This window comes from Schistocerca serialis, chromosome 4, assembly GCF_023864345.2.
Source record: "Schistocerca serialis cubense isolate TAMUIC-IGC-003099 chromosome 4, iqSchSeri2.2, whole genome shotgun sequence".
Lineage (NCBI taxonomy): Eukaryota > Metazoa > Arthropoda > Insecta > Orthoptera > Acrididae > Schistocerca > Schistocerca serialis.
Window position 1 is genome coordinate 357,560,346 of NC_064641.1, and position 27,963 is coordinate 357,588,308.

A 27,963-nucleotide genomic window follows, 5' to 3' on the forward strand; every position below is an offset into this window, starting at 1 on the left:
GTTTTGTGAATTATCCCAGTCAGTTGTAAAGCGCGCGTGTCTGTGTGTGTGTGTGTGTGTGTGCGTGTGTGTGTGAGTGTGTAACACAGAGAGATAAAGAGACAGTGTGTGTGTGTATGTTTTTGTGTAGATGAGAATTTAATTATGAGACTACTGGAAAATACAGGTAGGATAATTTTGCAGAAGTTGACTCTTTTGCCAATTAGGACGTACTCGGGTTGTTTTCTTTGGTGTCTGCATCCTTCAGGTGTTTCTAAAATGTCTAGTTTACTGCCTTTGTGGTAGATATGGAGAAATCTGATATTTGTGTTATTAACATTCTGTTTTGTTTCATACACTTGTGCGAGTACCGGTAATGTATGGTATTCTTTAGTTTCTTAATGCTGTAATGTGTTCCTTGAATATGATCTCAAATGACTTCCCTATTGGACCTATATAAAAACAATCGCATTCGACACATTCAGTGTTGTATACACTACTATGGTGTATTGGGTTTCTTAGGCAATTTCTGCCCAATCTTGTCGTAACTGGTGGCATTTGCGTTTCCAGAAACCTGCTGTGGTTAAGAAGGGAGTGAGATAGGGGTGTAGTCTGTCCTCGATGTTATTGTCTGTACACCGAATAAGCAGTAAAGGAAAGCAAGGAGAAATTTGGAAAGGGAATTAAAATTCAGGGAGAAGGAATAAAAAGTTAGAGGTCTGCAGTTGAACACAATGGACAGTGTCTTGAAAAGAGGTTATAACATCAAGGAAAATAAAACAAAGGTAATGGAATGTAGTCGATTAACATCAGGTATTGTTTATGAAATTAGACTAGAAAATGATACTCTAAAATTGGCGGTCGAGTTCAGTTACTTGGGCAGCAAAATAGCTGATGATGGCCAAAGTACAGAGAGGATATAGACTGCAGACTGACAAGAGCAAGAGAAGCCTTTCTTAAAATGAAAAATGGAAAGATTTAAATCTTAGGACGTATTTTCTGAAGGTACAGTATTTGAATGAAACTGACACTTGGGCGATACGCAGTTCAGACAAGAAGAGAATATAATTTTGAAATGTGGTGCTACTGAAGAATACTGAAGATTGTATGGGTAGTTCGAGCAGCTAATGTGGAGGTACTGAATCAAATTAGGAGAAAAGAAGTACATGGAACAACTTAACTAAAAGAAGGGATCGATTGGTAGGACACATCCCTAGGATTGAAGGAATCGTCAGTTTAGTATCGACTTGAAGTGTGGGGGCGAAAACTTTAGAGTAAGCAGTAACCTTGTTCAAAGGCATATAATCTGCAATAGTTACTCGGGGATGAAGGAACTTGCACAAGATTAACGTGGAAATCTGCGCCCAGCCAGTCTTCGAACTGAAGACCACAGCAACAAATATCCCAAAATCTCATGCGCTATAACGTCTCCTCGTCACAGTGGATCATAATCGTATTAGTGACCACCAAGAATTTGCTAATGAGTGAAAATGAATGCAGTGATGTCCATGCAGTAGGCAAGATACGTGCAAGAGATCCAGCATTTCAAAATCCCTCCTGTTTACAGAGACAGAGAGATCATCATTGCAGAGAAAGAAATTGACTCCTAAAAACACAATACTGCCTCTGCAGAAGAATTAATACTTAGCTGTACTAGAAAATGAACAAAGGTAGATGAATAGCCTCATTTACACGGGTGATAGTTCGACTTCAGATCAGAAACAGTAATGACAAACTTAAAAATTATCAGGTAACGCTGAAAACTTTTTTCAGAAAATCAAGGTGATGAGATTGTGACATAAATATGGAAAGATTGTAAAGCAAAGCAGCCAGTGCTTCACTGGGCATGGTCCTAACGCAGGTGGTAGGCCATTGCCTTCCTTCCAAATCTGAACTGACTTGTCGAGCTTGTTACAGCGGGCGCCATAGTTTAACTTGTATTCCGAAAGACGGTGCAAATCAGCATCTTTGTCGTGAGTTAACATTGCTACAGGTGTAGGAAGTGGTAAGTTATACATAGAATTCCTAAAAAAGATTGGTGATCGAACGCGAGACATTTGGAAAATTGAAAATTTGTGGTAAGATCTTATGGGACCAAACTGCTAAGGTCATCGGTCCCTAAGCTTACATACTACTTAATCTAACTTAGCGTAACTTACGCTAAGGACAACACACACACCCATGCCCGAGGGAAGACTCGAAGCTCCCACGGAGGGTGCCGCGCGAGACATTTGGATCCATAGTCTGGCACCCCAACATTTTTTTTTTTTTTCAGAACATAAATTTTCGATATTTACTGTCAGAACATTTCTTTTCAATTACCTGTGTTCTTTTAGAAATGGATTAATAAAGAAAAACGGTATTTCCTTATGAAGTAAATTAAATGTAACATATCCTGATACAATTATAATCGTTCTTTTACTGGAATTACAACTTTACGAAGTACAACTTCTCTTCTTCATAACGAATAAATCTTCCATTTACATAAATAGGTCGTGAAATATTTAAAAAGAAAGAAAATTTTTTATAACTTATGTGTTAGAAACTTACTGCGACTGATTAAAACATTAAAGTAATGGAACGTGAAATGATAGCCGAGTCGTTGTGATCTAGCATATGTATAAGTCTCAGTTGTCACTTTTTCTGTATTTTGAAATTGTTAACCTAAATTGTCTTCTGCGGCTGAGTGAGTTCTGTATATATTAAACATAAAGCTCTCTTATTTTAGAAATTAGTTGAAATGACGTTTCTTTACACTGTTGGGATTACCATTGATATATGTCCTTGTTCATGTTTGTATACGATTGGGTGTATGAATGAATTGTATTTTGTTCCCAGTTTTGGATTTTTTAGTATTATCCATTTTACATCCTGGAAACGTTTACGTGCTGTTTCATTATTTATCATTAAAAATGATATGTTATTACACATTAGTCATAATACGGTACTCACTTTCGCGTATGGAGAATCTCGACTGTTTATTTAAATGAGTTTCCTGTTCGACAGGTCTTGTGGCTGCTTATGTTGGGTATTTTCGGGTTGTTGCTTTCTCCATTTCCAGTCAGGAAAATGGGCACTCGTTTGGCCATCTCAAGTAAATGAACATTTCGCCACCAGAACATACATCTAAAGACATCCTCTAATGTACTCCATGTCACATCCACCAATATAACTTAACACATTTTTAGCTCCGTAATTAAAACTGATAGAGAAGTTGATTTAACTGGAGGTTCAGAGTCCGTTTCCTGTAAAACAAAGTATATCTAAATATTGTGTGACAAATTTATGTCAATGCTGTACATTTCAGCCAGCTTGCGCGCACGCGCCCGCACGCACACACACACACACACACACACACACACAATATTTAGGTCCATTTGGTTTTATTCTAAGCAAATACTGAACGTTCAGTGTTCGTTTGTTATATAACCAAGTGCATCTAAGGATTGTGAGTGTGCGCTTGTGTCTTCCACTATTTTGTAATTCCAGTTTGGGTGACATAAACCCTGAAGAATATGCGAAATTACCAAGACACCGTTGGCAACTGTTTTATAAGCTAGTTCTCTTATTAGACTGTGCTGAAGCTGAACTTCCAGTACTAAATAATCTAGTAGATATGCCGGTTACAGCAATAGTAGACATTTGGTTTAGAAAAACAGATCACTCGTATTATCAAGGTATGAGCTTCTAATTCTTTTATAAGTAAGTACAGTTTACGAGATGACGATGTTAGGTTTTCTAAATGGCATCAAAATGTACACACTGTTTCTTAAACCTCGTGAAATTTTTTCCTCCTCCGGTGAATACTACTACTGGTGGTTTAAAATCGTACTTGTTTCGCTATCCGTATAGACGTGATCAACTAATCTTCGGCCGGCCGCGGTGGTCGTGCGGTTCTGGGCGTGAGACTGCTACGGTCGCAGGTTCGAATCCTGCCTCGGGCATGGATGTGTGTGATGTCCTTAGGTTAGTTAGGTTTAAGTAGTTCTAAGTTCTAGGGGACTGATGACCTAAGATGTTAAGTCCCATAGTGCTCAGAGCCAACTAATCTTCAACAAGAGAATATGATTGCCATCAAAGTGTTTCAGAATACGATATGGAGTTTCTACACGTCCTTCCTTTACGTTTAAGGTCTTTGGCGTCAGAGTTTTACGACTAGTGTACACATATCCTCGTTCACCTTTACGATAAGTACTTTTGCATCACAAGGTTGTAGCTTTAACATGAATACAGTAAAAATTTGTTTCTTAACGACTAAATGACGATTATTTTGCCAGTTTCCCTCGCAAAATAATATTAAAAGTGGCTAGATTGAAAAAAAAAAAACTTGGAGCTAAATACGACTCTGCATATAAGGTATTTTGTAATTTCCCTTCTCGTGGGTTCAGTCAGTATGAATTTTCTGAAAGAAAACATTGTTCCGAAATTGACTGATTTTATAACGACCTTTTATTTTTTGTTGCTCCAACACCATACACCCGAAGTATATACCAAGAAACAAAGTAGTTTTTTAAAAAATCTACAAAATTTATGAAGAGTGGTGTGCGTATGTATGCTAATTTTATAGATTTTTTTGACGCTTGTAAAACCTGCTTCTAAATTTTGTAAAGCTTTACTGGTGGATATTTTAGTAGTCAGTGACAACAAAGAAACCAAAGTTATAAAATTATCAAGCAATGTAGTGTCTGAAGGTGTGTAGTGCGGCGGGAGCCGCAGGTTGGGCCCGCAGCAGCGGTACTCGTCAGCTGGTGCAGGCAAGGCCGCGCCGTCACGTCCACGTTCACATTCACATTCACACGCATCCGGCGCGGCTCTTCTGCATGCGCGCCTGCCACCACCGCTCCCCGTTTTCCCGACACTAAACTCTACGCGCCAACGCCCTCTGCCGCATTCGCCAGGCAACTACAGTCGATGTAACGGTCCAACGCTACAACCAGAAATGTGAAATATGTTGAGCTTCATCTTAGAGAAACGTGTTGGCAAAACTTCAACTGCTAAGCGACGGTAAATAAATAAGCAAATATCCTCACACTAAACACGTTCCGAAGTTCTCATGATTGAAATTCTTTTCCACGCCGTATTCTGACATAAAGCAGAGCTTCTGCATTATTCTTCAGGACTTTGATACATCAACTCATTTATTTATATTTGTACGTGATCTATCACAGGGTTTGGTTGGGGGCCTGGGGCAGGAGGAGGGGGGGGGGGGGGGGGTTGTTGTCACTGCTACTGTCTCTTCACTACCTTCCCCCTTCCGTAACGTACTGTAGTTTTAAAATACGTATATCTTGTACATTCGTGCTCTGGAGCTTGTAGAAATTGTAAAGTAATTAATTAATTGTTCCACAAAAGCTGTTTTGCGGTAGTATTTTATTTCACCCGTCTAATTTCGGGGATTGCCCATCATTACCGGTATCTCATATGTAATGTTCTCTAGCATATCCAATGACAACTGCATATATTTCTTAAAAAATTCATTATGGTGGTTACATATACATGAATGTCGATCATATAATCGTATTATTACATTACATAAACGTTACGAAGTATTGTCACTGGGATGCGCTAGATAATATTACATGTAAGACACCGCTGATGATCGACAACGCCCGAAACAAGTCCGTCGAAATCAAATTCTACCACAAAGCAGCTTTTGTCGAACAATTAATTAATAATATGAAATAGAAATATGTGTTTGTTTTGTGTGCACGAAAATGGTATTTTTCTGCTTTTCGTGCCACGGGTGATATTGGGGAGAGTGCGTTCCGCCTTTGCAGACCGGCCTCACTGTCGAACGTCTGATCGCGAGCTGTAACGCACCGAAGCCATCGACCCGCAGAGCTAAGGGCTCTTATTGTCCCTGTTTTTCCGCCAAACTTTTATCATAATTCATTACTTTATATTCATCTTTTGTATTTACAGCTCTTGTACTTTTTCCGACTTTGCAGTTGAAGTTATTGGATATAGGTTCCTCATTTTATGCAATACGCTGTTTTTCTTGTTACAAAAACATGTTTCGGCAACTCTGTACAATATTTAGTGGATTTTATGTATTGTAAAACTGTAAAAAGTTAACATATCTTAGGTTGTAACCGATCTAACAAAATGAGGCCTAAAGAGAGTTTTTGTTCTTTTTTGTTCTTACCTTGATTTTGCATTACACGGTTTTGCAGGACCATTTGTGCTCTGTCCTGCACTGATAGCTTGTCATATGCAAGCCGAACGATGTAAATGTGAATTTTATCAGCGAGTTAACACCTCCCTTAATTTTTAAAAACGTGACATTGGTGTGGCAAAATGTTTTGCATATATATTTGTTATTACTCAAGGGAGGTGTTAATTCGCTGATAAAATTCACAGTTACATAATTTGGTTTGCAGGTACAAGCTATTAGTGCAGGACTGAATAAATATGGCCCTAAAAACCTTATAATGCAAAATAAAGGTAAGGACAGAAACGAACAAAAATTGTCTTGAGGTATTATTTTGTTAGGTCAGTTACAACCTAAAATATATTCACTTTTCCAATAAATAAAACCAACTGATGATGGCGCAGAGGTACCAAAACACGTCTGGGTAACAAGAAACAGCAGGGTTCTGCGTAAAAGTTGTAACCTATATCCAATAATCGTTGCGTTACGTTTACGGAATTGGACAGAGTCGAGTCCAGTTTATCCGATAGAATTGTTCATTTTAATGTGTGAAGCTCATAACATCAACAAATTTTTATTGACACTGAAAGCTAAAGAAATAGTTGCTATGAATTTTAATCTATTTAATTTTATGGAGAACACGGAAATTAATTTTATCAGAACAATATACGGATATTTTAATTTTTTAATACATTGTAGCCTGAAGAGGACTCTGTGGGACATGTGACAAAAGGTTGTTGAATTATTTAGGCACATGAAGACAATTTTAAGAGAGAAGATATATATTATTTTTGAACCGTTCTCTGAAAGAGAAGCAAGGTGAGTCAGCCGTCTATCCAGCAACGCCACTTGGCTTGCATTGCACAGGAAGACGTGCATATATCTCCAGAGTTCATAGTAGGAAAGTAGAATTACGAAGTGGGGCAGTGTCGTGTGAAACTGGGATAAATATTAATTGAAGTGGGAAACCTGAAAGTGATAATGTTGTGACTATTCCCTGTGTTGTATTTCATGTTGTAGTGTGGTGTATGTCATGTAATTTAAGTATGTGTGGTTTGCATAGGAGAGTAGCAAGGTAGTTTCAGAGGTAGTGGGTTATGCGTGTTCCTTTTGTACCGCTCAGTCTGGAGGAAAGTTTCGAGATGATGATTGTGAGAGTCGAAGTGTGAGATATAATAAAAGATCCACCATCCTATCCAGAAAGTGCACTGTAGCGTTAAATAATTACGAGACCATAAGGTAGAGAATCACCAATGTAAGCTATGCCCACTGGGCGGAATTTCTCATGTGTTATTGTTGTAGGTTATAGAATTTGTGTGTTTAGGTTATAGAATTTATCGGAATAAATAAGATAGTGAAAAGAAAAAGATTGGTGGCCTTTTCCTTCGACTTGTATGTTGTCATGATATCCACAATTTATAATGTGTGCGCCATTCATATTCAGTGCGATGGCCACGTGTTGATAAAAGCTGTTAAATAAAAAAAAAGAAAATGTGGTATTGCCAGTGCGTAGTGAACAGTCAGAGTTCTGTAAATTACTGATAGTCAGATGTGCATTTCCGTTGCGTATTATTCATATAGGAGGATAATTTGTAACTTAGTTGTGAGTACGAGAGTTCATGTTACTCCATAAATAAGAATGAATCCACTCGCTTGGCAGACCACTCATCTTGCAGGCCTGACTGCTTGATGCCACATTATGAGCAAGGCATGTGGGTGCCTCTCAAGGTCATCGATCCCTTTCGAAGGAATCATTCCGGCATTGCTTGAAGTGATTTAGGGAAATCAAGAAAACCTAAATCAGGATGGCCGGACGCGGGTTTGAATCGTCGTCCTACCGAATGCGAGTCCAGTGTTGTAACCACTGCGCCACCTCGCTCGGTAAGTTCGTAGTAATTGACAGGAAGTCATCGAGTAAAACAGAAGTCATATCTGGCGTTCCCCAAGAAAGTGTTATACGTTCCTTGCTGTTCCTAATCTATATAAACGATTTAGGAGACAACTTGAACAGCCTTCTTAGATTGTCCGCAAATTATGCTGTCGTTTACCTTGTAATAAAGCCATCACAAACTTCTTGTGTGTAGTTCTGTTTGTTCACGGGTTTACACACACACACACACACACACACACACACACACACACACACACACGCACACACACACACACACACGGAAAATAGATACACTAATATCTACAAAGACGCACCATTTACACACAAAAGGAATACCATATAAAAGACAACACACACAGCCAAGAAGCACACAGAAAACACACACACAGACGCACACACACACACACACACACACACACACACACAAAGATAAAATGCAAACAAAATTCAAATTTGGCGCCGAACTCTCTGGTGAACAAATGAACACTGACTGGGCTGAGACACATAACAAACCACAATCACACTGTGTTCTGGTGTAGTGAAAAAGTGTTTTACTACGTTATTTGTGGAAAATACTTGTTATAGTTACGTATGCATCACAACATCTCAGCATGATGTGGAAAATGGAAGTGCCTGCCACACCAAAACGTAAGTAAATACGAAAATAGGTGCGAAAACATCGCGAAAAACTAAATTACATTCTAGAAGATAGGTTAACTCCCAGCAAAAAACTTTCTCATCAACATCGTTTGGTTGCAGATGACAAGCTACCTGTCGTAATTAACACAAAAGTGATCCAGAAAATTCATGCACACTAAATGTAAAGGTATTTACAAAAAGAAATGATCTGTTGTTTGAACTAAAAATGCACATAATTTTATAATCATTTAACAAAAATGTTCACGTTCGGGAGTAAATAAAAACGAAAACCCACTGATGATGGCACAGTGGTGCCGAAACATGTTTGGGTACTGAGGAAAACGGTGTTTTGCATAACTGGCCGACCTCACATCCAAAAATTTTAACTGCAAAAACACGGCCAATACGAGGAGCTGCAAATCAAAAAGCTGGATAGAGATATGGTCTGAAGGTGGTTCGATTTACAGTCTGCCAGGCACTTAATTGTGAATTGCACAGTGGTCTTCTAGATGTACATATAGATCAGAGAAAAAGATAGTAATGAAAGGAAATTTTTCTGATTAACCCAGATAAAACCAGTGGGCTTCACCAGTTCCGCAGTCCACTACCAGCTGTCGACACAGCTGAACTCGCAGTCGGTGCCACTTCATCGACCGCTGCAGCCGTTACCGTAGTAGCAGCTGCTGGTGCCGCCTCCCCAGCCGTTGCCACCCCACTAGCCACCCGCACCATAACCGACGCTGCCTCCAACGCCGCCCACGACGTCGCCGTTGACGCTGCCACAGACGCCGACGCATTGTCTGCCGATACCAGTAGACAGCCACACATCCGGTAAATGTTCTGCTATGTGGCTGGGGAGTGATTACGTTTTAGTAAGTGTAAGGATTTTAGACAGTGTCTAGTGGTAACTGTGTGGAAAACGTTAATACGAGGTGTATTCCAAAACTAAGGTCCATTTAGTAATATAAAATACGCTCATGAGAAAAGGTTTTCATTAACAGTAATATTTATCTACATAACTACTTTATTTTTCCACATACTCGCCATTCACACCTATACACTATCTGGAGCGCTGGACGAGCGTTATTAATTCCTTTGCACAGAGGTCTGTCGCCTGGGAATTGAACCAGATGGTAACACCAGCCTTGAATTCATCGTCGTTTCCAAATCGATGTCCACCCAGCCACTTTCTCAAATGTATGAAGAGAAAATAGAAGCTTGGTGCAAGGTTGAGACTGTACAGAGGATGTTCAAAAAATTCCCCACGGAAATCTCAAATCTTCTCCTTGGTTTTAGCAGCGTCGATTTTGGATCCCACTTCTCAGTTTGATTGGCGTTTCACAGTAGGCGACATCTGTATTTGTTGATCCACAGTCCATGCAATCTATCAAAAGGACACTCTTTGAGTAGAAAAAAAGGTAGTCGTCGTTTTCAGATTTGAGAGCGGATATTGCTTTAAGTTTCTTGGTTTGGGTACACTTGAATGGCGCCACGGCATTGACTCTTGTTTCGATACTGCTTTGATGTACGATATCCACGTCTCTTCGTCTGTAACAATGTGGGAAACAAATAATTTCCATCTAATCTGTAGCGTTCCAGAAACTGTCGTGCAGGACGCCTTCTTTATTTGCTGTTTGCGCTGATCAGTGAGCATTTCTGGAACCCATCTTACACAGAGTTTGTGATATATAAGCTGTTCCAGCAAAATGAGGCTCGAATAACATTTTGGTATTCATTGGCCAGACCACTAATCGTCAATCGCCGATCACCTCGAAGTTTCTGGTTCACTTGATCAACGGTGTCGTCGGTCCGAATACTGAACCTGCCACTCCGCCGTTCATCGTGAACATTTGTGCGGCCGTTTTGAAATTCTCGACGCCATTTTCGAAGTTTTTTGTTACTCATTATTTCAGATCCATAGCCTAGACATAACTCACGATGGATTTCAACGGCTGAAGATCATTTTATCAGCAAAAATGTAATCACGCCGTACACTTCACAACTGGCAGGATCTACGACTGTCTCGGCCATTGCGATCTGCTCCCACCGAACGGCAAAGGACTACTGAATCAAACCTACACTGCAGTAGTTTCCTAAAGAGCCGGTAAACAGCACTGCATGCGTGGAAGTTCATTCTGGCCCACCATTAGTTAAATATTGGCCACAGACATTAGTTTTGGAAGACGCCTCGTTCTAACATAGTGGGAAAAATTTATAGTGAACAATTTTCAAAATGGAGGGAGGCAAGTATGAAACTTTGAAGGAATTCTTATAGCATCTAAAATGTAACATTTACGAACAGAATAGCACGGCCGACCAGCGGAAGACTGATTAATATCGTAGATTTGATCAACAGGAGACTGATTTGAAGGCAGATTTGGATTATAAATTTGAACAACATGATAGTAGTTTGTTAAGGACTGATAATGAACTGTTGGATATTCACACAGACAATCAAAGATTCAATACACTAATCATGGAATAGAAGAGAGAGTAATTCGGTTTGAAGATAAACTTCGATATAAAATAGTGGAAAATGTAGGCCTCGATATGATAAAATATCACAACTGAAAAGAAGAAGTTAACACCCATATTAAGGAAAATCAGTCCGTAAAATGCGATTTGAAGGATAAGGGTAAAAATCTATGATATGACTTTGAAACACTGAAATGAACTATAAGTGAAGATATTAATAATTATAAACAATTATACAATAATTATCCTTTGCAACAAAAAAGGTGTTTATTAATTACAAAACGAAAATACAAAGGAATACTTAGAGGATGATCATTCTGACGTCCGTGTAGGTATGTATAAATGTTTTGAGCAACTGCAAACTCGTGAACGCCGCCTTGGAAATAAGTTTAAAGCTTTAGACGGTAATAATTAAACAGAACGGAAATCCTAATCCACTTTAGAGAGTGGTTGAGAAAGAATCATACTGGTAACGATAATTGTGACTTTTGAAATTGGTGTGTAAGCAGCAAAGACTGAGTTCGAGTAACAGGTCTTGCCATGACAATAGGGTTAACGTGTGGGGGAACATGGTGTTTGATAATGAGGGATCAGCTTTCCACACACCTCGTGAGTCTGGGAGGAATGACAATTGCAGTGGTATGTCAGACCAATTCTTGAAGTTTGTACCTGTAGGAGTGCTACATCTAACACTTTTTAAGAGCATTTGACGGGATTTTCCCAGAACTTGGGATGACAGGCAAAAGATTTGATATGCTTTAAGATATTTACAGGGTGGAGCAGCTGTATGGTGAGTACTGAATATGAATAAATACATGAACTGGGAACACTTCTGCAGAACGTTATCTTAAAATAGTTAACGTCTTAGACGAACCGGTAGTTGAGATTCCTTAAATTAAAGTTTTACAAAGTCGAATGCCCATTTACATCAAGCAGGAGTTAATTTGTAAACAACGGAAAAGATTAAGTAGTTTGAAGAAAAGCATTTTTATGACCACTGGCTACAAAGTCACCTTTATTCTTTACCGGTTTCGGGTTTTACGTCCATGATCACTGGAAGACTAAACAACGAAAACAGAAAAATACATATGAAGTATAGACAGACGAAAATAACGAAAAATATAACAAGTGTGGCATAAGGAGAACGAGTCTAGATGACGCCACATCTCGAAATATGGCAACCAAATAAATGGTGCATCGTAAAAATGATGTCCTGTAAGATACATATTTTTTAGTATGATAGTAATATACAAAGACATCTGTAGGTAGTAATTACAAGCAATGAGCTTGCCATCCAAGTAAGACAATGAAATAATTCCATATTAAGATGCAATGTCTTGTGCCATTCCTCTCACCAACAAATTGCAAGTAACATACCAAATGCCTAGTGAAACTGAGTGAATATTACGGTCGGGTCGCCATTAAATCCATAACTGAACTATTAAGTAACACAGTCGTTAAATAAAAAAAGTTATACCGCAAACATTGAAAGCTAGAGACGGAGGTGAACCACTTTGTATATGAGACCAAAAGATTTTACAATTATAGAAAAAGCATATCAGGAAATTATTGTATATAAAATATGGATCTGCATTACAGGTAAATGATAAATCATGAATGTAATAAAACTTAGACCTCAGGCTTCAGCTGACATAGACATTGATTATGACTGATTATAAAATGGTTCAAATGGCTCTGAGCACTATGGGACTTAACTTCTGAGGTCATCAGTCCCCTAGAACTTAGAACTACTTAAATCTAGCTAACCTAAGGACATCACACACATCCATGCCCGAGGCAGGATTCGAACCTGCGACCGTTGCGGTCGCGCGGTTCCAGGCTGAAGCGCCTAGAACCGCTCGGCCACTCCGACTGATTGTAAGTTAAAATCTAAACTATTTACATTTCAACTAATCACACAAACAGAAATAGATCAATGAAATGGTATACAATTGTACGTTCTGTATTGAAGCGAGGTGGTATCATAGTCTTGCGCCCCAAAGAACAAGCCCAACAGCCTATCTATAATTACACCAGAAAGGAGTGATAAAACTACAGTCTGTTAAGTAAAAGCGTGATTGGCATTACACATAGATGGTAAAAGATATCGTCTTAGTCGTTTCACAGTTCAGTAGAGGAACCTTTTATCCTTCATACAATGTGCATAAAGCATATTTGAAGGTATTTCTTAAAATTGGGTTTCGGTAAGTTGCAGGTGTTTACCGACAACTTAAATGCACAGAGTATGTTACAAATTTATCAGAGACTTTTTATGCCGACTGCCAACGTTGGTTCATCGACAAAAATGAAGACTGGATACTGCAGGAGGACAATAAATTGAAGAAAATATTTATGGTATAACTCTCCAGAGATCCGTAAAGCAACTTGATAAGGTTAAGAAGCTAAATAAAAATTAGTTACGAAAGAAAAAGTACCTACAAAGTAAACAACATTTACGCTTATCTTACTCTGTGTACGTGAACGTAGCACATTTTAGGTAGTAAATTAGTGTTAGTTAGCGTGGAATACGGGCTAATATTTGACCCAGACAGCACCAGTACGACCTGCGTCACGTAATCCCTCTGGCACAGATGGCACCGCGTTCTCGAAGTAGCACTAACGTCTCCACAATATGTAGTACGTATACAAGATATCCAGAGTGCATCTACTACCCACTAGGAGTCCCGTAGACAATCGCTAAACATCGGCCTGCTTCTTTTGTGGATACCTTCCCCAGTCAGCAGAACATTCCTATACTTCATAACAGAATCGAAGGTTCACTTTCTTGAAATCCCGTAACTGCCTCCCATTGCTGGCATAACTTTGAAATTTGACTCAAAGCCGCATACAACCTTCCTCTGTAATGATGCAAAAGCGTGGTGGCCTGCGACGTCGCCCTCGGGCTGGACGACGCTACAAACAGCAATGTGCGGACACAGGTGAAAAAAGGCCACAGTTAAGAAGTTCATGTGACGTGTATGGTGGAGTAATGATGTCACATTGGCTACAAATTCCATCGAAATTCTGACCGACGCCACCGTGGACGCGTCAGATGATGGGAAGGTCGTCACACCCCCTCTAATGTACTTATACATTTGTAAGGTGGCAACGGCCTTGCACCTTACATGAGTCCTTTTAACGTGACACTTTAGGTTCTCTTGGAGTAATACTCTAAATTATGGTGTAGGAAATTTATGTGAAAACGCATCGGCACGCGAGAATTCCTCGATTTTGTAATTATAAGATTTTGCGGAAAGGCAGTACGCGAGACAGAGCTCGGCTACGTTTCCGCGTAGCCGCCGAAGGCCACAGCCCGATGGTATGAATGGTGAACTGGGGGATTTCTGTAATCCGTTTAGAGAGGCCACAGCAGCCGCCAACCTCTGAGGGACGCGCGGCTGCAGGTGTTCAAGTGTTTACCAAAACAGAGCAGTGGATAGCTGGATGAGCTTTTCTGTGCGTGCTCTCGCCTATGTCCCACTTATTTTACGCCGTCGAGTAACTCAAGTGGGGCAGGCCAGGAGTTCCGAATAACAAACTTTCAATGCAAGAATCTGTGTTCGCTACAACGGGGAATCTTGCCGGGAAAATCTCGAGTGGTGTCTTGGGAGAAAACTTCCAGTAAACGTGTTATTGCCCACAGCTGTGGTTCTTCCCAGCCAGCGAGGGTGGAATCTACTTGTGAAATTTTGTAGAAATATAAAAGAATGGTGGAAAAGAGTTCTGTTCCCAGGCCGTACATTGGTCGACACTGGCAAACTGGGTATTTTGAGAGCTTCTAGTGATGTGATTTGCTTGGTAAAAGTTGAGGTGAGAAAACAAAGGTGAAGAGCGATTTTGCTGGTCTCTCGGTAGAGGTCTTCCGTTCTGGACTCCCGTACTGAGAGGACGTTACCCAAGTCGTCTCCCCTCTTGATCTTTCGTTGTGAGGGGACGTTAGCCGCGCCAGCTCATTGCTGACGGAAACACTGTCGCAATTAGAGAAGTTTACGGACAGCAGTCTGGTGTTTGAATACTGTAGGATTGTACTTTCCGAGATGCCACACGCCGACCGCTCGGCCGCGCCGTTGCCGTCGGAGACCGCCACTACAACAGTAATATTACGGTGAGATCGCTCCAGCTTCGGCCTCTGTCAGGAGTAACGTTAAATATTTGGATCAATTGCGATTTCTGTTTCCACAGAGGTTTCACGACACTTTGGAGTGTAGTGGTTCTTCGTATATATGTTATAAGAGATCGCGTTTTGGACCGATTTTAATACTGTTACTGCCAGTGCCAGTTAGGAGGATAATTTGTAAATTGTTCATTGTGTTTTATTCAGCATTGATCTGAAAGTTATAATAAAATTATTGTGATTCAGTAGAGCCTTTACCTTCAGTAGTCGATCCTGAATTCACCCTTTTGCTTTACTTTATTTTTGTGTATGTAATTGATGTCATTGAACACCGTAAGTGTTCGTGATCGTTCATGTTTGGAAGTAAAAATAGGTGTGATTTATCGTCAACACTACCATCGCAGATTAATTAGAGGTGATAGGGCCACATTTAGATCTAGCATTATCCATTTTTGCGTACAGTTCCACTCCCAATTTCTATGTAAGTTGTTTGTCAGGGGCGAACACACGCAAAAATCGGACAAGGGACGGGCGGGGCGTTACACATTTCGCTCCTTCTTTTGACACCTCTGCGGTGGAGGCCAGAACCGCAACGCCCAGCATTAAAGGCATGCAGTTTTCTTATGAGTAGTCGAGGGAAATATTCAGACACACTATCGATTAGAACCAGCATAGATAGTCCTCGGGAGAAAGGGGGGGGGGGGGGGCGGGGGCTGGAGATCAAATACCGTCCGCACTGGCGGAATGTTATGGGATACCACGTAGTTATACGTTTGTGACTATTACAGCGCCATCTATCACAAAGCGAAAAAAGTGGTCCAACTAAATTCACTATTTAAAAAAACGCAGTTGATATCCGTTTGACCTATGGCAGCGCCATCTAGCGGGCCAACCCCCTTCAAGCTAGACAAGTTTCGTTCTTTGTAGTTTTATCGTTTGACGCTTATTTCGTAAGATATTTGGCCCGGTCACGATCAATGGACCACCCTGTATATAAAAATTGTAAAACAACGCATTAAAAGAAGCACGCTAAAAAAGAAGTCAATCAGTCACAACAGAGTAGATACCTACTGAATGTAGTAGTCCGTCATTGCCGGTCTCTAGCTTCATCTTCCACCGCTGTCGGCTCCATTTGTTTGAGGATTGTTAATACTCGATCCTTTCATCTCGTCAGGACTCGGTATGGGAGGGAAGTATTAGCGCGAAGGATGTGTCCAAACCACTGAAAACTCTTGAAACGTACCATTCGGCCAATATGTTGCTTTCCAAACATAAGATCTTTTGTTCTTCGTTCACATTTACTTTCCGTGGTGTTGTAGAAGTGTCCTTATATCTTTCGAAGTACCTCACTCTCGAAGGCACAGATTGCATCTTGAGTTGTTGCTGATGTCGCCAAAGTTTCACAACCATACTGCTGGATCTTATACTCCTACGATGTCAGTAATGATCTGAATAAATTCAGACTGAAGGAGGTGCGATAATCGTTGATAAACGTTGGTAAACGATTATCGCATCTCCTTCAGTCTGAATTTATTGATGATGCAATCCTTTCGTCAATTCACTTCTACTTGTCAGCATAGAACTTAGGCACTTGAATTCTTGAACTCGTTCAAAGATATGCCTCGCAAAGACAATGGAAGGAAGGAGAGCTTGCCGGCGTGATAGAACGACATATCTGATTTTATCATCATTCAGCACCAGCCCAATTTTCTTCGCATTGTAGAGAAGTCGGGGAGTATCAGCACACACTTGCTCGAAGGCGTCACCAAGAACCACAACATCGTGAGCAAATGCCAGGGCTGCGGCTGCTCCAACCAAATTCATTTCTCTGATCCGATCAGTGCCACGGTTCAAATGGCCGTAAGCACTGTGGGACTTAACATCTGAGGTCATCAGTCCCCTAGACTTAGAACTACTTAAACCTAATCCATGCCCGAGGCAGGATTGGAACCTGCGACCGTAGCAGCAGCGCGGTTGCGGACTGAAGCGCCTAGAACCGCTCGGCCACTCCGGCCGGCGATCAGTTCCGTGGCTTACTTTTTTCTGTACGTTGATAAATACGCCTGCTTGCTACGAGCCACCCACAAACGCTGAAAAAAAGGGCGTGCTATGCATAGATTGTTAGTTCATATGGACTATCAGACCAATTGTGTGATTGGATTGAAGAGTTCCTAGTTAACAGAACGCAGCATGTCATTCTCAATGGAGAGAAGTCCTCCGAAGTAAGAGTAATTTCAGGTGTGCCGCAGGGGAGTATCGTGGGACCGTTGCTATTCACAACATATATAAATGACCTTGTGGATAACTTTGGAAGTTCACTGAGGCTTTTTGCGGATGGTGCTGTGGTATATCGAGAGGTTGTAACAATGGAAAATTGTACTGAAATGCAGGAGGATCTTCAGCGAATTGACGCATGGTGCAGGGAATAGCAATTGAATCTCAATGTAGACAAGTGTAATGTGCTGCGAATACATAGAAAGAAAGATCCTTTGTCATTTAGCTACAATATAGTACGTCAGCAACCGCAAGCAGTTAATTCCATAAATTATCTGGGGATAGGCATTAGGAGTGATTTAAAATGGAATGACCATATAAAATTAATCGTCGATAAAGCAGATTCCCGACTGAGATTCATTGGAAGAATCCTAAGGACATGCAGTCCGAAAGCAAAGGAAGTAGGTTACAGTACACTTGTTCGCTCACTGCTTGAATACTGCTCACCGGTGTGGGGTTCGTACCAGATAGGGTTGATAGAAGAGATAGAGAAGATCCAACGGAGACCAGCGCGCTTCGTTACAGGATCATCTAGTAATCGCGAAAGCATCACGGAGATGGTAGATAAACTCCAGTGGAAGACTCTGCAAGAGAGACGGTCATTAGCTCGGTACGGGCTTTTGTTGAAGTTTCGATTACATACCTTCACCGAAGAGTCAAGCAGTATATTGCTCCCTCCTACGTATATCTCACGAAGAGACCACTAGGATAAAATCAGAGAGATTAGAACCCACACAGAGGCATACCGACAATCTTTCTTTCCACTAACAATACGAGACTGGAATAGAAGGGAGAACCGATAGAGGTACTCAAGGTACCCTCCGTCACATACCGTCAGGTGGCTTGCTGAGTATGGATGTAGTCGTAGATAAGTCTCTCCACACCTAGGAGCACACCTCTGTAGACGAGAGCGGGAAATGAGCGTTCCGGTCTGTGGCTGAGGATATATCAGCCAATCCCTTCGTGAACCAAGACACAGTAAGCTGTTGAGTGCCCGCTGCCTGGCAGCTCGCTCTCCTTCTGTGAGACAACTGTCGGTACGCCTCCTGTGCAAGAGGACGCGACGGCTCACCGAGATTACACTTGCAGAGCATCGAACGTTGACGTGTCCACGCAGACACGTGCGTACGAAACAGAGATGACGATACGGCCACGTGTGACGCACTAATGGAACCAGTGGCCGACGGAACCGGATTAGGCGGAGGAATCCCGTCTCATCTGGCGTGGTGGTGCCGCCGACACCACGCTCCGCAGTCGGCCGTGCCGGGGCGCCCAGGGCTCACAGCGCCGACGATGCCGGTCGCCAGAGGTCGCCCGACAGCATCGGCCGACAGCTTGGTCACAGTACGTCCGTCTCCTTCCTCAGTCTTTGGCGGGAGCAAGGAAAATAGGTTGCAATCTATTCGATCAAGGAGGTTATAGGACATGAAGAAAGAAACGTTCTTTTACATGCTCGAGATAATTGAAAAGTAAGGTTACAAACACGCCGCACACTTTCCAAAAAAATTCAACAAAGACATATCGCAGTAACTTACAGTGACTGTCACATACCTTCCATGTGAAAGACAAACAAAAATTTTAGAATAAGATCCTCTGAACACCTAAAGCACTTATAAGTGGAAAAACAGACACCAAATTTGCAAAGCATATCGTGCGATAGAATCACCAGCCCACTGGCATCCAAATTCCTGTAGGTTCTAACAATAATTTGTAGTCAGTTAATGCCCGCCTACTACAACTCAAAAAAGATCCAAACTCTAATCAGCAATATGAACATACGCCACCTTTCACACATGAACACATAATTTTTTCGTGTTATAATCTCGGCCTAAAATTTCCTATAGATATTTTGCCTATGTTGCAAATGACATGCCGCATTATGTATAGACATGAGGGTGGGATGGTTAGACAGGTGCACAACGTGCGTACTGTGATGTAAGATAACGTTCAATAAATTTTTATTAAATTTGTAAGTTGTTCTTAACCTGTGGTTTCTAATAAAGCATAGATTTCAGACCATATGTTCCGAAATCTATGCCTGTTATTATATTTCTTGTCCTCACGATGCCGTAATACTTCTTCTTTCTTGTACCACACTTAAAACTGTATGTTTGCAGACTGAAGCGACGAATGAACATGTGTAATAAGGCCGGGATTCACACTTGAGGCTTCTGATCACTAGGCAGATGCGCTAAGCACTATGCCACTCTCGCACAGTGGCTTTGCACAGCTGCACAATCTACTCTACCACCCCTCCCTGCTCAGTCCAAATTCCCATTCACGTCTCAGCCCATTTCGTAATCCCTCTAAATTCGACCAGCACTGCAGAGGCTCTCCAACTCTATTGCAACAGCACCTCATCACCGAACAAAATGGGGGTATTGCCTGAAATGTCTCCATAGGAATGCATGAAACTATATAGGAATTTGGATTGAGGAGTGAATCGTACTAGAGTAGTACGTGGAGTTGTGCAAAGCCACAGTGCGACGGTGTGGTATTGATTGATTAGCACATCTGTCTAGTGAGCAGGAGATCCGGGTTCGAATCCTGACTTCGGTACAAATTTTCATTCGTCGTTTGCATATATACGTACATCATAGATGTTTAAGAGCTGAAAAGATCTCTGGAACCATATAGAGCCGGCTGGGGTGGCCGAGTGGTTCTACGCGCTACAGTCTGGAACTGTGCGACCGCTACGGTCGCAGGTTCGAATCCGGCCTCGGGCATGGATATGTGTGATGTCCTTAGGTTAGTTAGGTTTAAGTAGTTCTAAGTTCTAGAGGACTGATGACCTCAGAAGTTAAGTCCCATAGTGCTCAGGGCCATTTGAACCATTTGATTTTTGAACCATATAGTTTCATTTGATTATAGCACCTATAACTGGGTTGTGGGCAGGATCCCCGTTACGTTGGATGCTGAGATGCTATTCCAATACGCCTGGAGAGCCTCTCCAATGCTGTTCGTGTTTAGGGGGAATGCCAAATGGGCTGAGACATGAATCAGAATTTGGATTGACGAGGGAGGTGCACTAGGATAGATTGTACAGTAATGCAAAGCCGGTATGCCGTGGCGATGTAGTAGTTAGCATAGCAGGAGACGCGGGTTCGAATCCTGACCTTGGTACAAATTCTCCTTCGTCGCTTCATTGTGTATATACAGGGTGGTCCATTGATCGTGACCGGGCCAAATATCTCACGAAATAAGCGTCCAACAAAAGAACTACAAAGAACGAAAGTTATCTAGCTTGAAGGGGAAACCAGATGGCGCTGTGGTTGGCCCACTAGATGGCGCTGCCATAGGTCAAACGGATATTGAGATAACTCTGCAACTTCACTCGGGCTTGTACACAACCTTTTATCATGACTCGTCTGCAAAAGGGGTTCGGTTGTGCACAGTTGCATTTGTGCCGTATATTGAGTAAATAGTCAGCCTAAGTACAGCAGTGAATGAATTCAAGTATTTGTCTAAATCACGATCGTTTACAAATGATTTAAACCGACAACAGTTTAGAATGAAAACGTTTTTATTTTACTAAATCACATCCACAAAACAAACTGATGGCCACGTGATACTATGTCGGCGGCGCCTAGCCGCACCGACCTTACCGCACCGACGGACCACGATCAAAAGACCACGACCTTTGTCCACTATCCTCTGTCCTGTGTCCGTTCACGTGACACTACATTAGTCAAATATATTATTTCTAAACATGCCCATCATGCATTTACAATGTTACAATATTAAAATACGTAAAACTAAATACCTTATATTATTTTGTAGACAATCATCAGATTATTTACATATTTAAGGACACTCCACATTTTGACAGTTTCACCCCTCTTCTTCTGTGTAATCACGTCTTTGCGTAAAAGGTGTGGCATACGAAATACTCATTTTGCTCTACATAGATCGAAAACTGAACAGTACCTTCACAATAAAAGACTATAACTTATTATGCAGAGGTTCTCAAACACCCTTACAACGTAATTTTTATATAAAACATGTTCTTTAATGTCCAAAATATTATCCCTGCTACTATGCTTTAAATTTGAGTTTTGAACTATTTTGAAGAGCTCTTATGTTTATGGAGTACTCCTATTTCAGTTATCAGATACCTAGCAAATCCAATGATTAGCAAGACAAGCACACCTTACATTATTAACATATGTACCAAGTTATGCACTGAGACATAGGCAATTATGTAACTAAGTAATTCAATGTGAAACTGTTATATGCTGCCTCCTCTCTTTATCAAGAAAGTGACTCCATAAATATATTGACTAGTGCTTGCTACACCCCAATTGTTCTTCCACAGTAAACATTACCACATCCAGCAAATTAGTTATACTGTTACAGTATCTCTTGTAACCTCACAACTCTAAAAAAACACATCAAAGGAATTGGTCGAGATGCAGGCCCTGGTTGATCTACCCATGCTGGATGATATCGGCGCATTAGATGTCGCCTAACTACACAGCTAAAATGCCAGTATCCCAGCGTGCATCACCCACATTTTTCTACCATGAACCATGGGCGCAATTTGAACTCAGCTAGATACGAAAATAATGGAAAAACTTACATTTAAAACACATTTCTACAAAATGACATAATGTTTCATTTACGGCTATCATTAATCCGAATCTCTGGCTCATCCGGATCTCTGGTTAATCCGGATCTTCGTATGATGGTCCGGACAAAACAACAGCAACAACTGGTGAAGAAAATCATTAAATTTCAATTAAAATTTATCATAAAGGTAAGAAAACTTCCGTATTTTGCAACTGTAATTTATTCTTTAGTACCGTACTATATGGCTAAGGTACTATGCAGAATATCTCTGAGCAGCAAGAGCTGTCAAGAAGAACTGAACATGACTATTAACATAGAGCAAAACAGTGATACAGCAGTGACATAGGACACAAACTACAAAAATGGTTCAAATGGCTCTGAGCACTATGGGACTTAACTGCTGTGGTCATCAGTCCCCTAGAACTTAGAACTACTTAAACCTAACTAACCTAAGGACATCACACACACCCATACCCGAGGCAGGATTCGAACCTGCGACCGTAGCGGTCACGCGGTTCCAGACTGTAGCGCCGAGAACCGCACGGCCACTCCGGCCGGCACACAAACTACATGGAATTGTTAAAAAGGGCGTACAGACAAAAGACAGCAAATTAAATACAATCTAATAATACCAATAAATAAGAATGACACACAAAGCATACTTACACCAGAAAACACACATATCAACAAAAAATGGCACACCATGACATTAAAACTAACTCAGAAACAAAATTAGTATCTTTAAAAACATAAAATTAATGTATTCTGCAATACAAATAGGACAGTACAAAAGAAACTAAAAGCAGTGATATAAGTGAAAGATAGTTACAACAGTTCAGAAATATATGAATTTACATGTAATAACTACAACTTTGGGGTTCGCCGATGACATTGTAATTCTGTCAGAGACAGCAAAGGACTTGGAAGATCTGTTGAACGGAATGGACAATGTCTTGAAAGGAGGATATAAGATAAACATCAACAAAAGCAAAACGAGGATAATGGAATGTAGTCGAATTAAGTCGGGTGATGCTGAGGGAATTTGATTAATAAATGAGACACTTAAAGTAGTAAAGGAGTTTTGCTGTTTGGGGAGCAAAATAACCGATGATGGTCGAAGTAGAGAGGATATAAAATGTAGACTCCAATGGCAAGGAAAGCGTTTCTGAAGAAGAGAAATTTGTTAACATCGAGCATAGATTTAAGTGTCAGGAAGTCGTTTCTGAAAGTATTTGTATGGAGTGTAGCCATGTATGGAAGTGAAACATGGATGATAAATAGTTTGGACAAGAAGAGAATAGAAGCTTTCGAAATGTGGTGCTACAGAAGAATGCTGAAGATTAGATGGGTAGATCACATAACTAATGAGGAGGTATTGAATAGAATTGGGGAGAAGAGGAGTTTGTGGCACAACTTGACAAGAAGAAGGGACCGGTTGGTAGGACATGTCCTGAGGCATCAAGGGATCACAAATTTAGCATTGGAGGGCAGCGTGGAGGGTAAAAATCGTAGAGGGAGACCAAGAGATGAATACACTAAGCAGATTCAGAAGAATGTAGGTTGCAGTAAGTACTGGGAAATGAAGAAGCTTGCACAGCATAGAGTAGCATGGAGAGCTGCATCAAACCAGTCTCAGGACTGAAGACCACAACAACAACAACAGCTACGATTATAAATATACTGAGATGATTCCAAGAAATTTTAACACTAGGTACAAATAAGGGCACTGTTGAGTGGATGTATCCTCCCCAAATATGCCCAACATCTAATAATAAAATCCCATAACAACAAAGCAAAGAGAATGTTCACTCCACAGGAAGAATATTTCACACAGAAGGTCATAAATAAAACTGAAAATACTCTCAACGAATAGAAGAACAAAAACAGAGGACCAATACTCAAACAAATCCACAGTCTACCATAAAAATATGTAAGTATTGGTGTTAATGACATAAATGACGATGACACTGCCTACGGCAATATTTCTGATTACGAAATTGTCGCCACTGGAGACAATGACACTAGTGATGATCGGTTACATGACGATGTTGGCTCCAATCGGAACACGTTCTGACACACACAGAGACCACATTGCTGCTGGACAAGATAATGGATCGCTGGTTTTTATTTTAAAACGTTCGTTTTCGAGAAAAGTCGTCCGTCTTCAGATCATATCTCGTAGCTACAGAACAACCTGTCCCAACGGAACTACCAGTGATTGTCACATACCGACGTTACTCTGTAACGACTACATATGATCTGAAAACGGAGATATTGCTCGAAAACGGTGATTTTTAAATAAAAAATAGCGCTTGACAAAAATACTAAAGTGTCGCAATGAAACTGATTGCTTCAACTTATAAAACTCATTTTATTTTTTCAACATTTGTTCAAACTTATTTAAAAATAATGTGTTATTTGTAAGGTAACTTGAAATATAGTTAATTTTTTTTGGCATTATAAGTTTTTGTTCTGAATTTCTAGATTATTCCGTTTTTGATCATCCGAACAACCCACGATCCCACTTTTTTCGGATAAGTAAAGTTTCACTATATTTGTTGTATAAGTTTCCGTTATTAAAATGCTTTCATGTCACTGTGTGATGGACTGATTGTGAGTGTGAAGCCTGGACATACTACAAATGAAAACTCCGACTGTTTGTCCCACATTTGCGTTTGAGCTCCATTTCATGAGAGTTGGCGAGCTCTTGTCTCGATTCTAGTGCGTTGCGGGGAAGTATCACATGGGAGATCCAAATCACAATCGAAGTGTTACCTTATGGTCATAAAGTACTACTATGTCTAGCGTAATGCAAAAACAGATGGGTTTATCGTGTCTATGTGATTGTCTATTGGCCCATATCACGTGTAACAATGTAGAGGCACAGAACTAACTGGACGTAGGCTGTGGCCTATGTCCACAATCGAATTCCCATCTTCTTTCATTCGATCCAGAATACCAACGTCCCAGGAATTTACATTTGGCAGCAGCCATGGCCGGAAGAGATCGATTACATACATAGACAGTTCTCTACGTGTTCTATAACTGTACTCACAGTGACCTCAGCTCGGGCCTCAGTGTCAGGATGCAGGTGATCAGACAGGATGCTTACGTATGTGTCACCTGCCAGAGCCGTATCTAGACGTATCAGGGTTCCCATTTCACTCCAATTGCATAGGCCCCAAACCATTATAGAGCCACCACCCGCTTCAACAGTCCCCTGCTGACATGCCAGGTTCATGGATTCTTGAGACTCTCTCCATGTCCGCACACGTCCATCCACTCGATACAATTTGAAACTAGACTCGTCCGTCTAGGCAACATGTTTCCAGTCATCAACAGCCTAACGTCGGTGCTGATGAGTCCGTCAAGTCATCAAGGGTACACGAGTGGGCCTCCGGCTCCGAAAGCCCATAGCGATGATGTTTCGTTGATCGGTTCGCACTCTGACACTTGTTGATGGACCAGCATTGAAATCTGCAACAATTTTCGGAAGGGTTGCACTTCTGTCACGTTGAACGATTCTCTTCAGTCGCCATTGGTCCAGTTCTTGCAGGATCTTTTTCCGGTCTTAGCGATGTCGGAAATTTAATGTTTTGCCGGATTCCTGATATTCACGGTGCACTCGTGAAATGGTCGTACGGGAGAGTCCCCACTTCATCACTACCTCGGAGATGATGTGTCACATCGCTCGTGCGCCGACTATAACACCACGTTCAAACTCACTTAAACGCATAACAATTGCGCCAGACACTACTTGTCTTATATAGGCTGGTCCATTGATAGTGAGCGCGCCAAATATCTCACGAAATAAGCATCAAGCGAAAAAACTATAAAGAACGAAACTCATCTAGCTTTAAGGGGCAAACCAGATGGCATTATGGTTGGCCCGCTAGATGGCGCTGCCATAGGTCAAACGTATATCAACTGCGTTTTTTAAAGTAGGAACCCCCATTTTTTATTACATATTCGTGTAGTACGTAAAAAAATATGAATGTTTTAGTTGGACCACTTTTTTCGCTTTGTGATAGATGGGGCTGTAATAGTCACAAACGTATAAGTACGTGGTATCACGTAACATTCCGCCAGTTCGGACGGTATTTGCTTCTTGATACATTAGCCGTGTTAAAATGGACCGTTTACCAATTGCGGAAAAGGTCGATGTCGTGTTGATGTATGGCTATTGTGATCAAAATAGCCAACGGGCGTGTGCTATGTATGCTGCTCGGTATCCTGGACGACATCATCAAAGTGTCCGGACCGTTAGCCGGATAGTTACGTTATTTAAGGAAACAGGAAGTGTTCAGCCACATGTGAACCGTCAACCACGACCTGCAACAAATGATGAAGCCCAAGTAGGTGTTTTAGCTGCTGTCGTGGCTAATCCGCACATCAGTAGCAGACAAATTGCGCGAGAATCGGGAATCTCAAAAACGTCGGTGTTGAGAATGCTACATCAACATCGATTGCACCCGTGCCATATTTCTATGCACCAGGGATTGCAGGGCGACGACTTTGAACGTCGTGTACAGTTCTGCCACCGGGTACAAGAGAGATTGTTCAATTCCGCGTCCGGCCATCCTGATTTAGGTTTTCCGTGATTTCCCTAAATCGCTCCAGGCAAATGCAGGGATGGTTCCTTTGAAAGGGCACGGCCGACTTCCTTCCCCGTACTTCCCTTATCCGATGAGACCGATGACCTCGCTGTTTGGTCTCTTCCCCTAAACAACCCCAACCCAACAAGAGAGATTACGGGACGATGACAGATTTGTTGCACGTGTTCTATTTAGCGACGTAGTGTCATTCACCAACAGCTGTAACGAAAACCGGCATAATATTCACTATTGGGCAACGGAAAATCCACGATGGCTGCGACAAGTGGAACATCAGCGACCTTGGCGGGTTAATGTATGGTGTGGCAATATGGGAGGAAGGATAACTGGCCTCCATTTTATCGATGGCAATCTAAATGGTGCAATGTATGCTGATTTCCTACGTAATATTCTACCGATGTTACTATAAGATGTTTCACTGCATGACAGAATGGCGATGTACTTGCAACATGATCGATGTCCGGCACATAGCTCGCGTGCGGTTGAAGCGGTAGTGAATAGCATATTTCATGACAGGTGGATTGGTCGTCGCAGCACCATACCATGGCCCGCACGTTCACTGGATCTGACGTCCCCTAATTTCTTTCTGTGGCAAAAGTTGAAGGATATTTGCTATCGTGATCCACCGACAACGCCTGACAACATGCGTGAGCGCATTGTCAATGCATGTGCGAACATTACGGAAGGCGAACTACTCGCTGTTGAGAGGAATGTCGTGTTGATGTATGGCTATTGTGATCAAAATGGCCAACGGGCGTGTGCTATGTATGCTGCTCGGTATCCTGGACGACGTCATCCAAGTGTCCGGACCGCTAGCCGGATAGTTACGTTATTGAAGGAAATAAGAAGTATTGCTAAATGCATTGAGGTTGACGGACATCATTTTGAGCATTTATTGCAAAAAATGGTTCAAATGGCTCTAAGCACTATTGTACTTAACATTTGAGGTCATCAGTCCCCCCAGACTTAGAACTACTTAAACCTAACTAACCTAAGGACATCACACATATCCATGCCCGAGGCAGGATCGAACCTGCGACCGTAGCAGCGGCGCGGTTCCTGACTGAAGCGCCTAGACCCGTCGGCCACAACGGCCGGCATTTATTGCATTAATGTGGTATTTACAGGTAATCACGCTCTAACAGCATGATAAGTTCACAAGGGCACATGCATTACATTGGAGCAACCGAAATAAAATGTCCAAACGTACCTACGTTCTGTATTTTAATTTAAAAAACCTACCTGTTAACAACTGTTC

The 27,963-nt window shown here is 41.3% G+C and overlaps 1 protein-coding gene across 1 annotated transcript in view; it reads left to right on the plus strand.

Moving 5' to 3' along the window:
• Window positions 1-27,963, plus strand: part of LOC126474458 (uncharacterized) — a 118,321-nt gene that overhangs the window by 55,624 nt on the left and 34,734 nt on the right. The window contains exon 2 of the mRNA XM_050101931.1: window positions 9,230-9,491. Coding sequence (XP_049957888.1) covers window positions 9,230-9,491 — 262 coding nt within the window. The remainder of the gene's footprint in view (window positions 1-9,229; window positions 9,492-27,963) is intronic.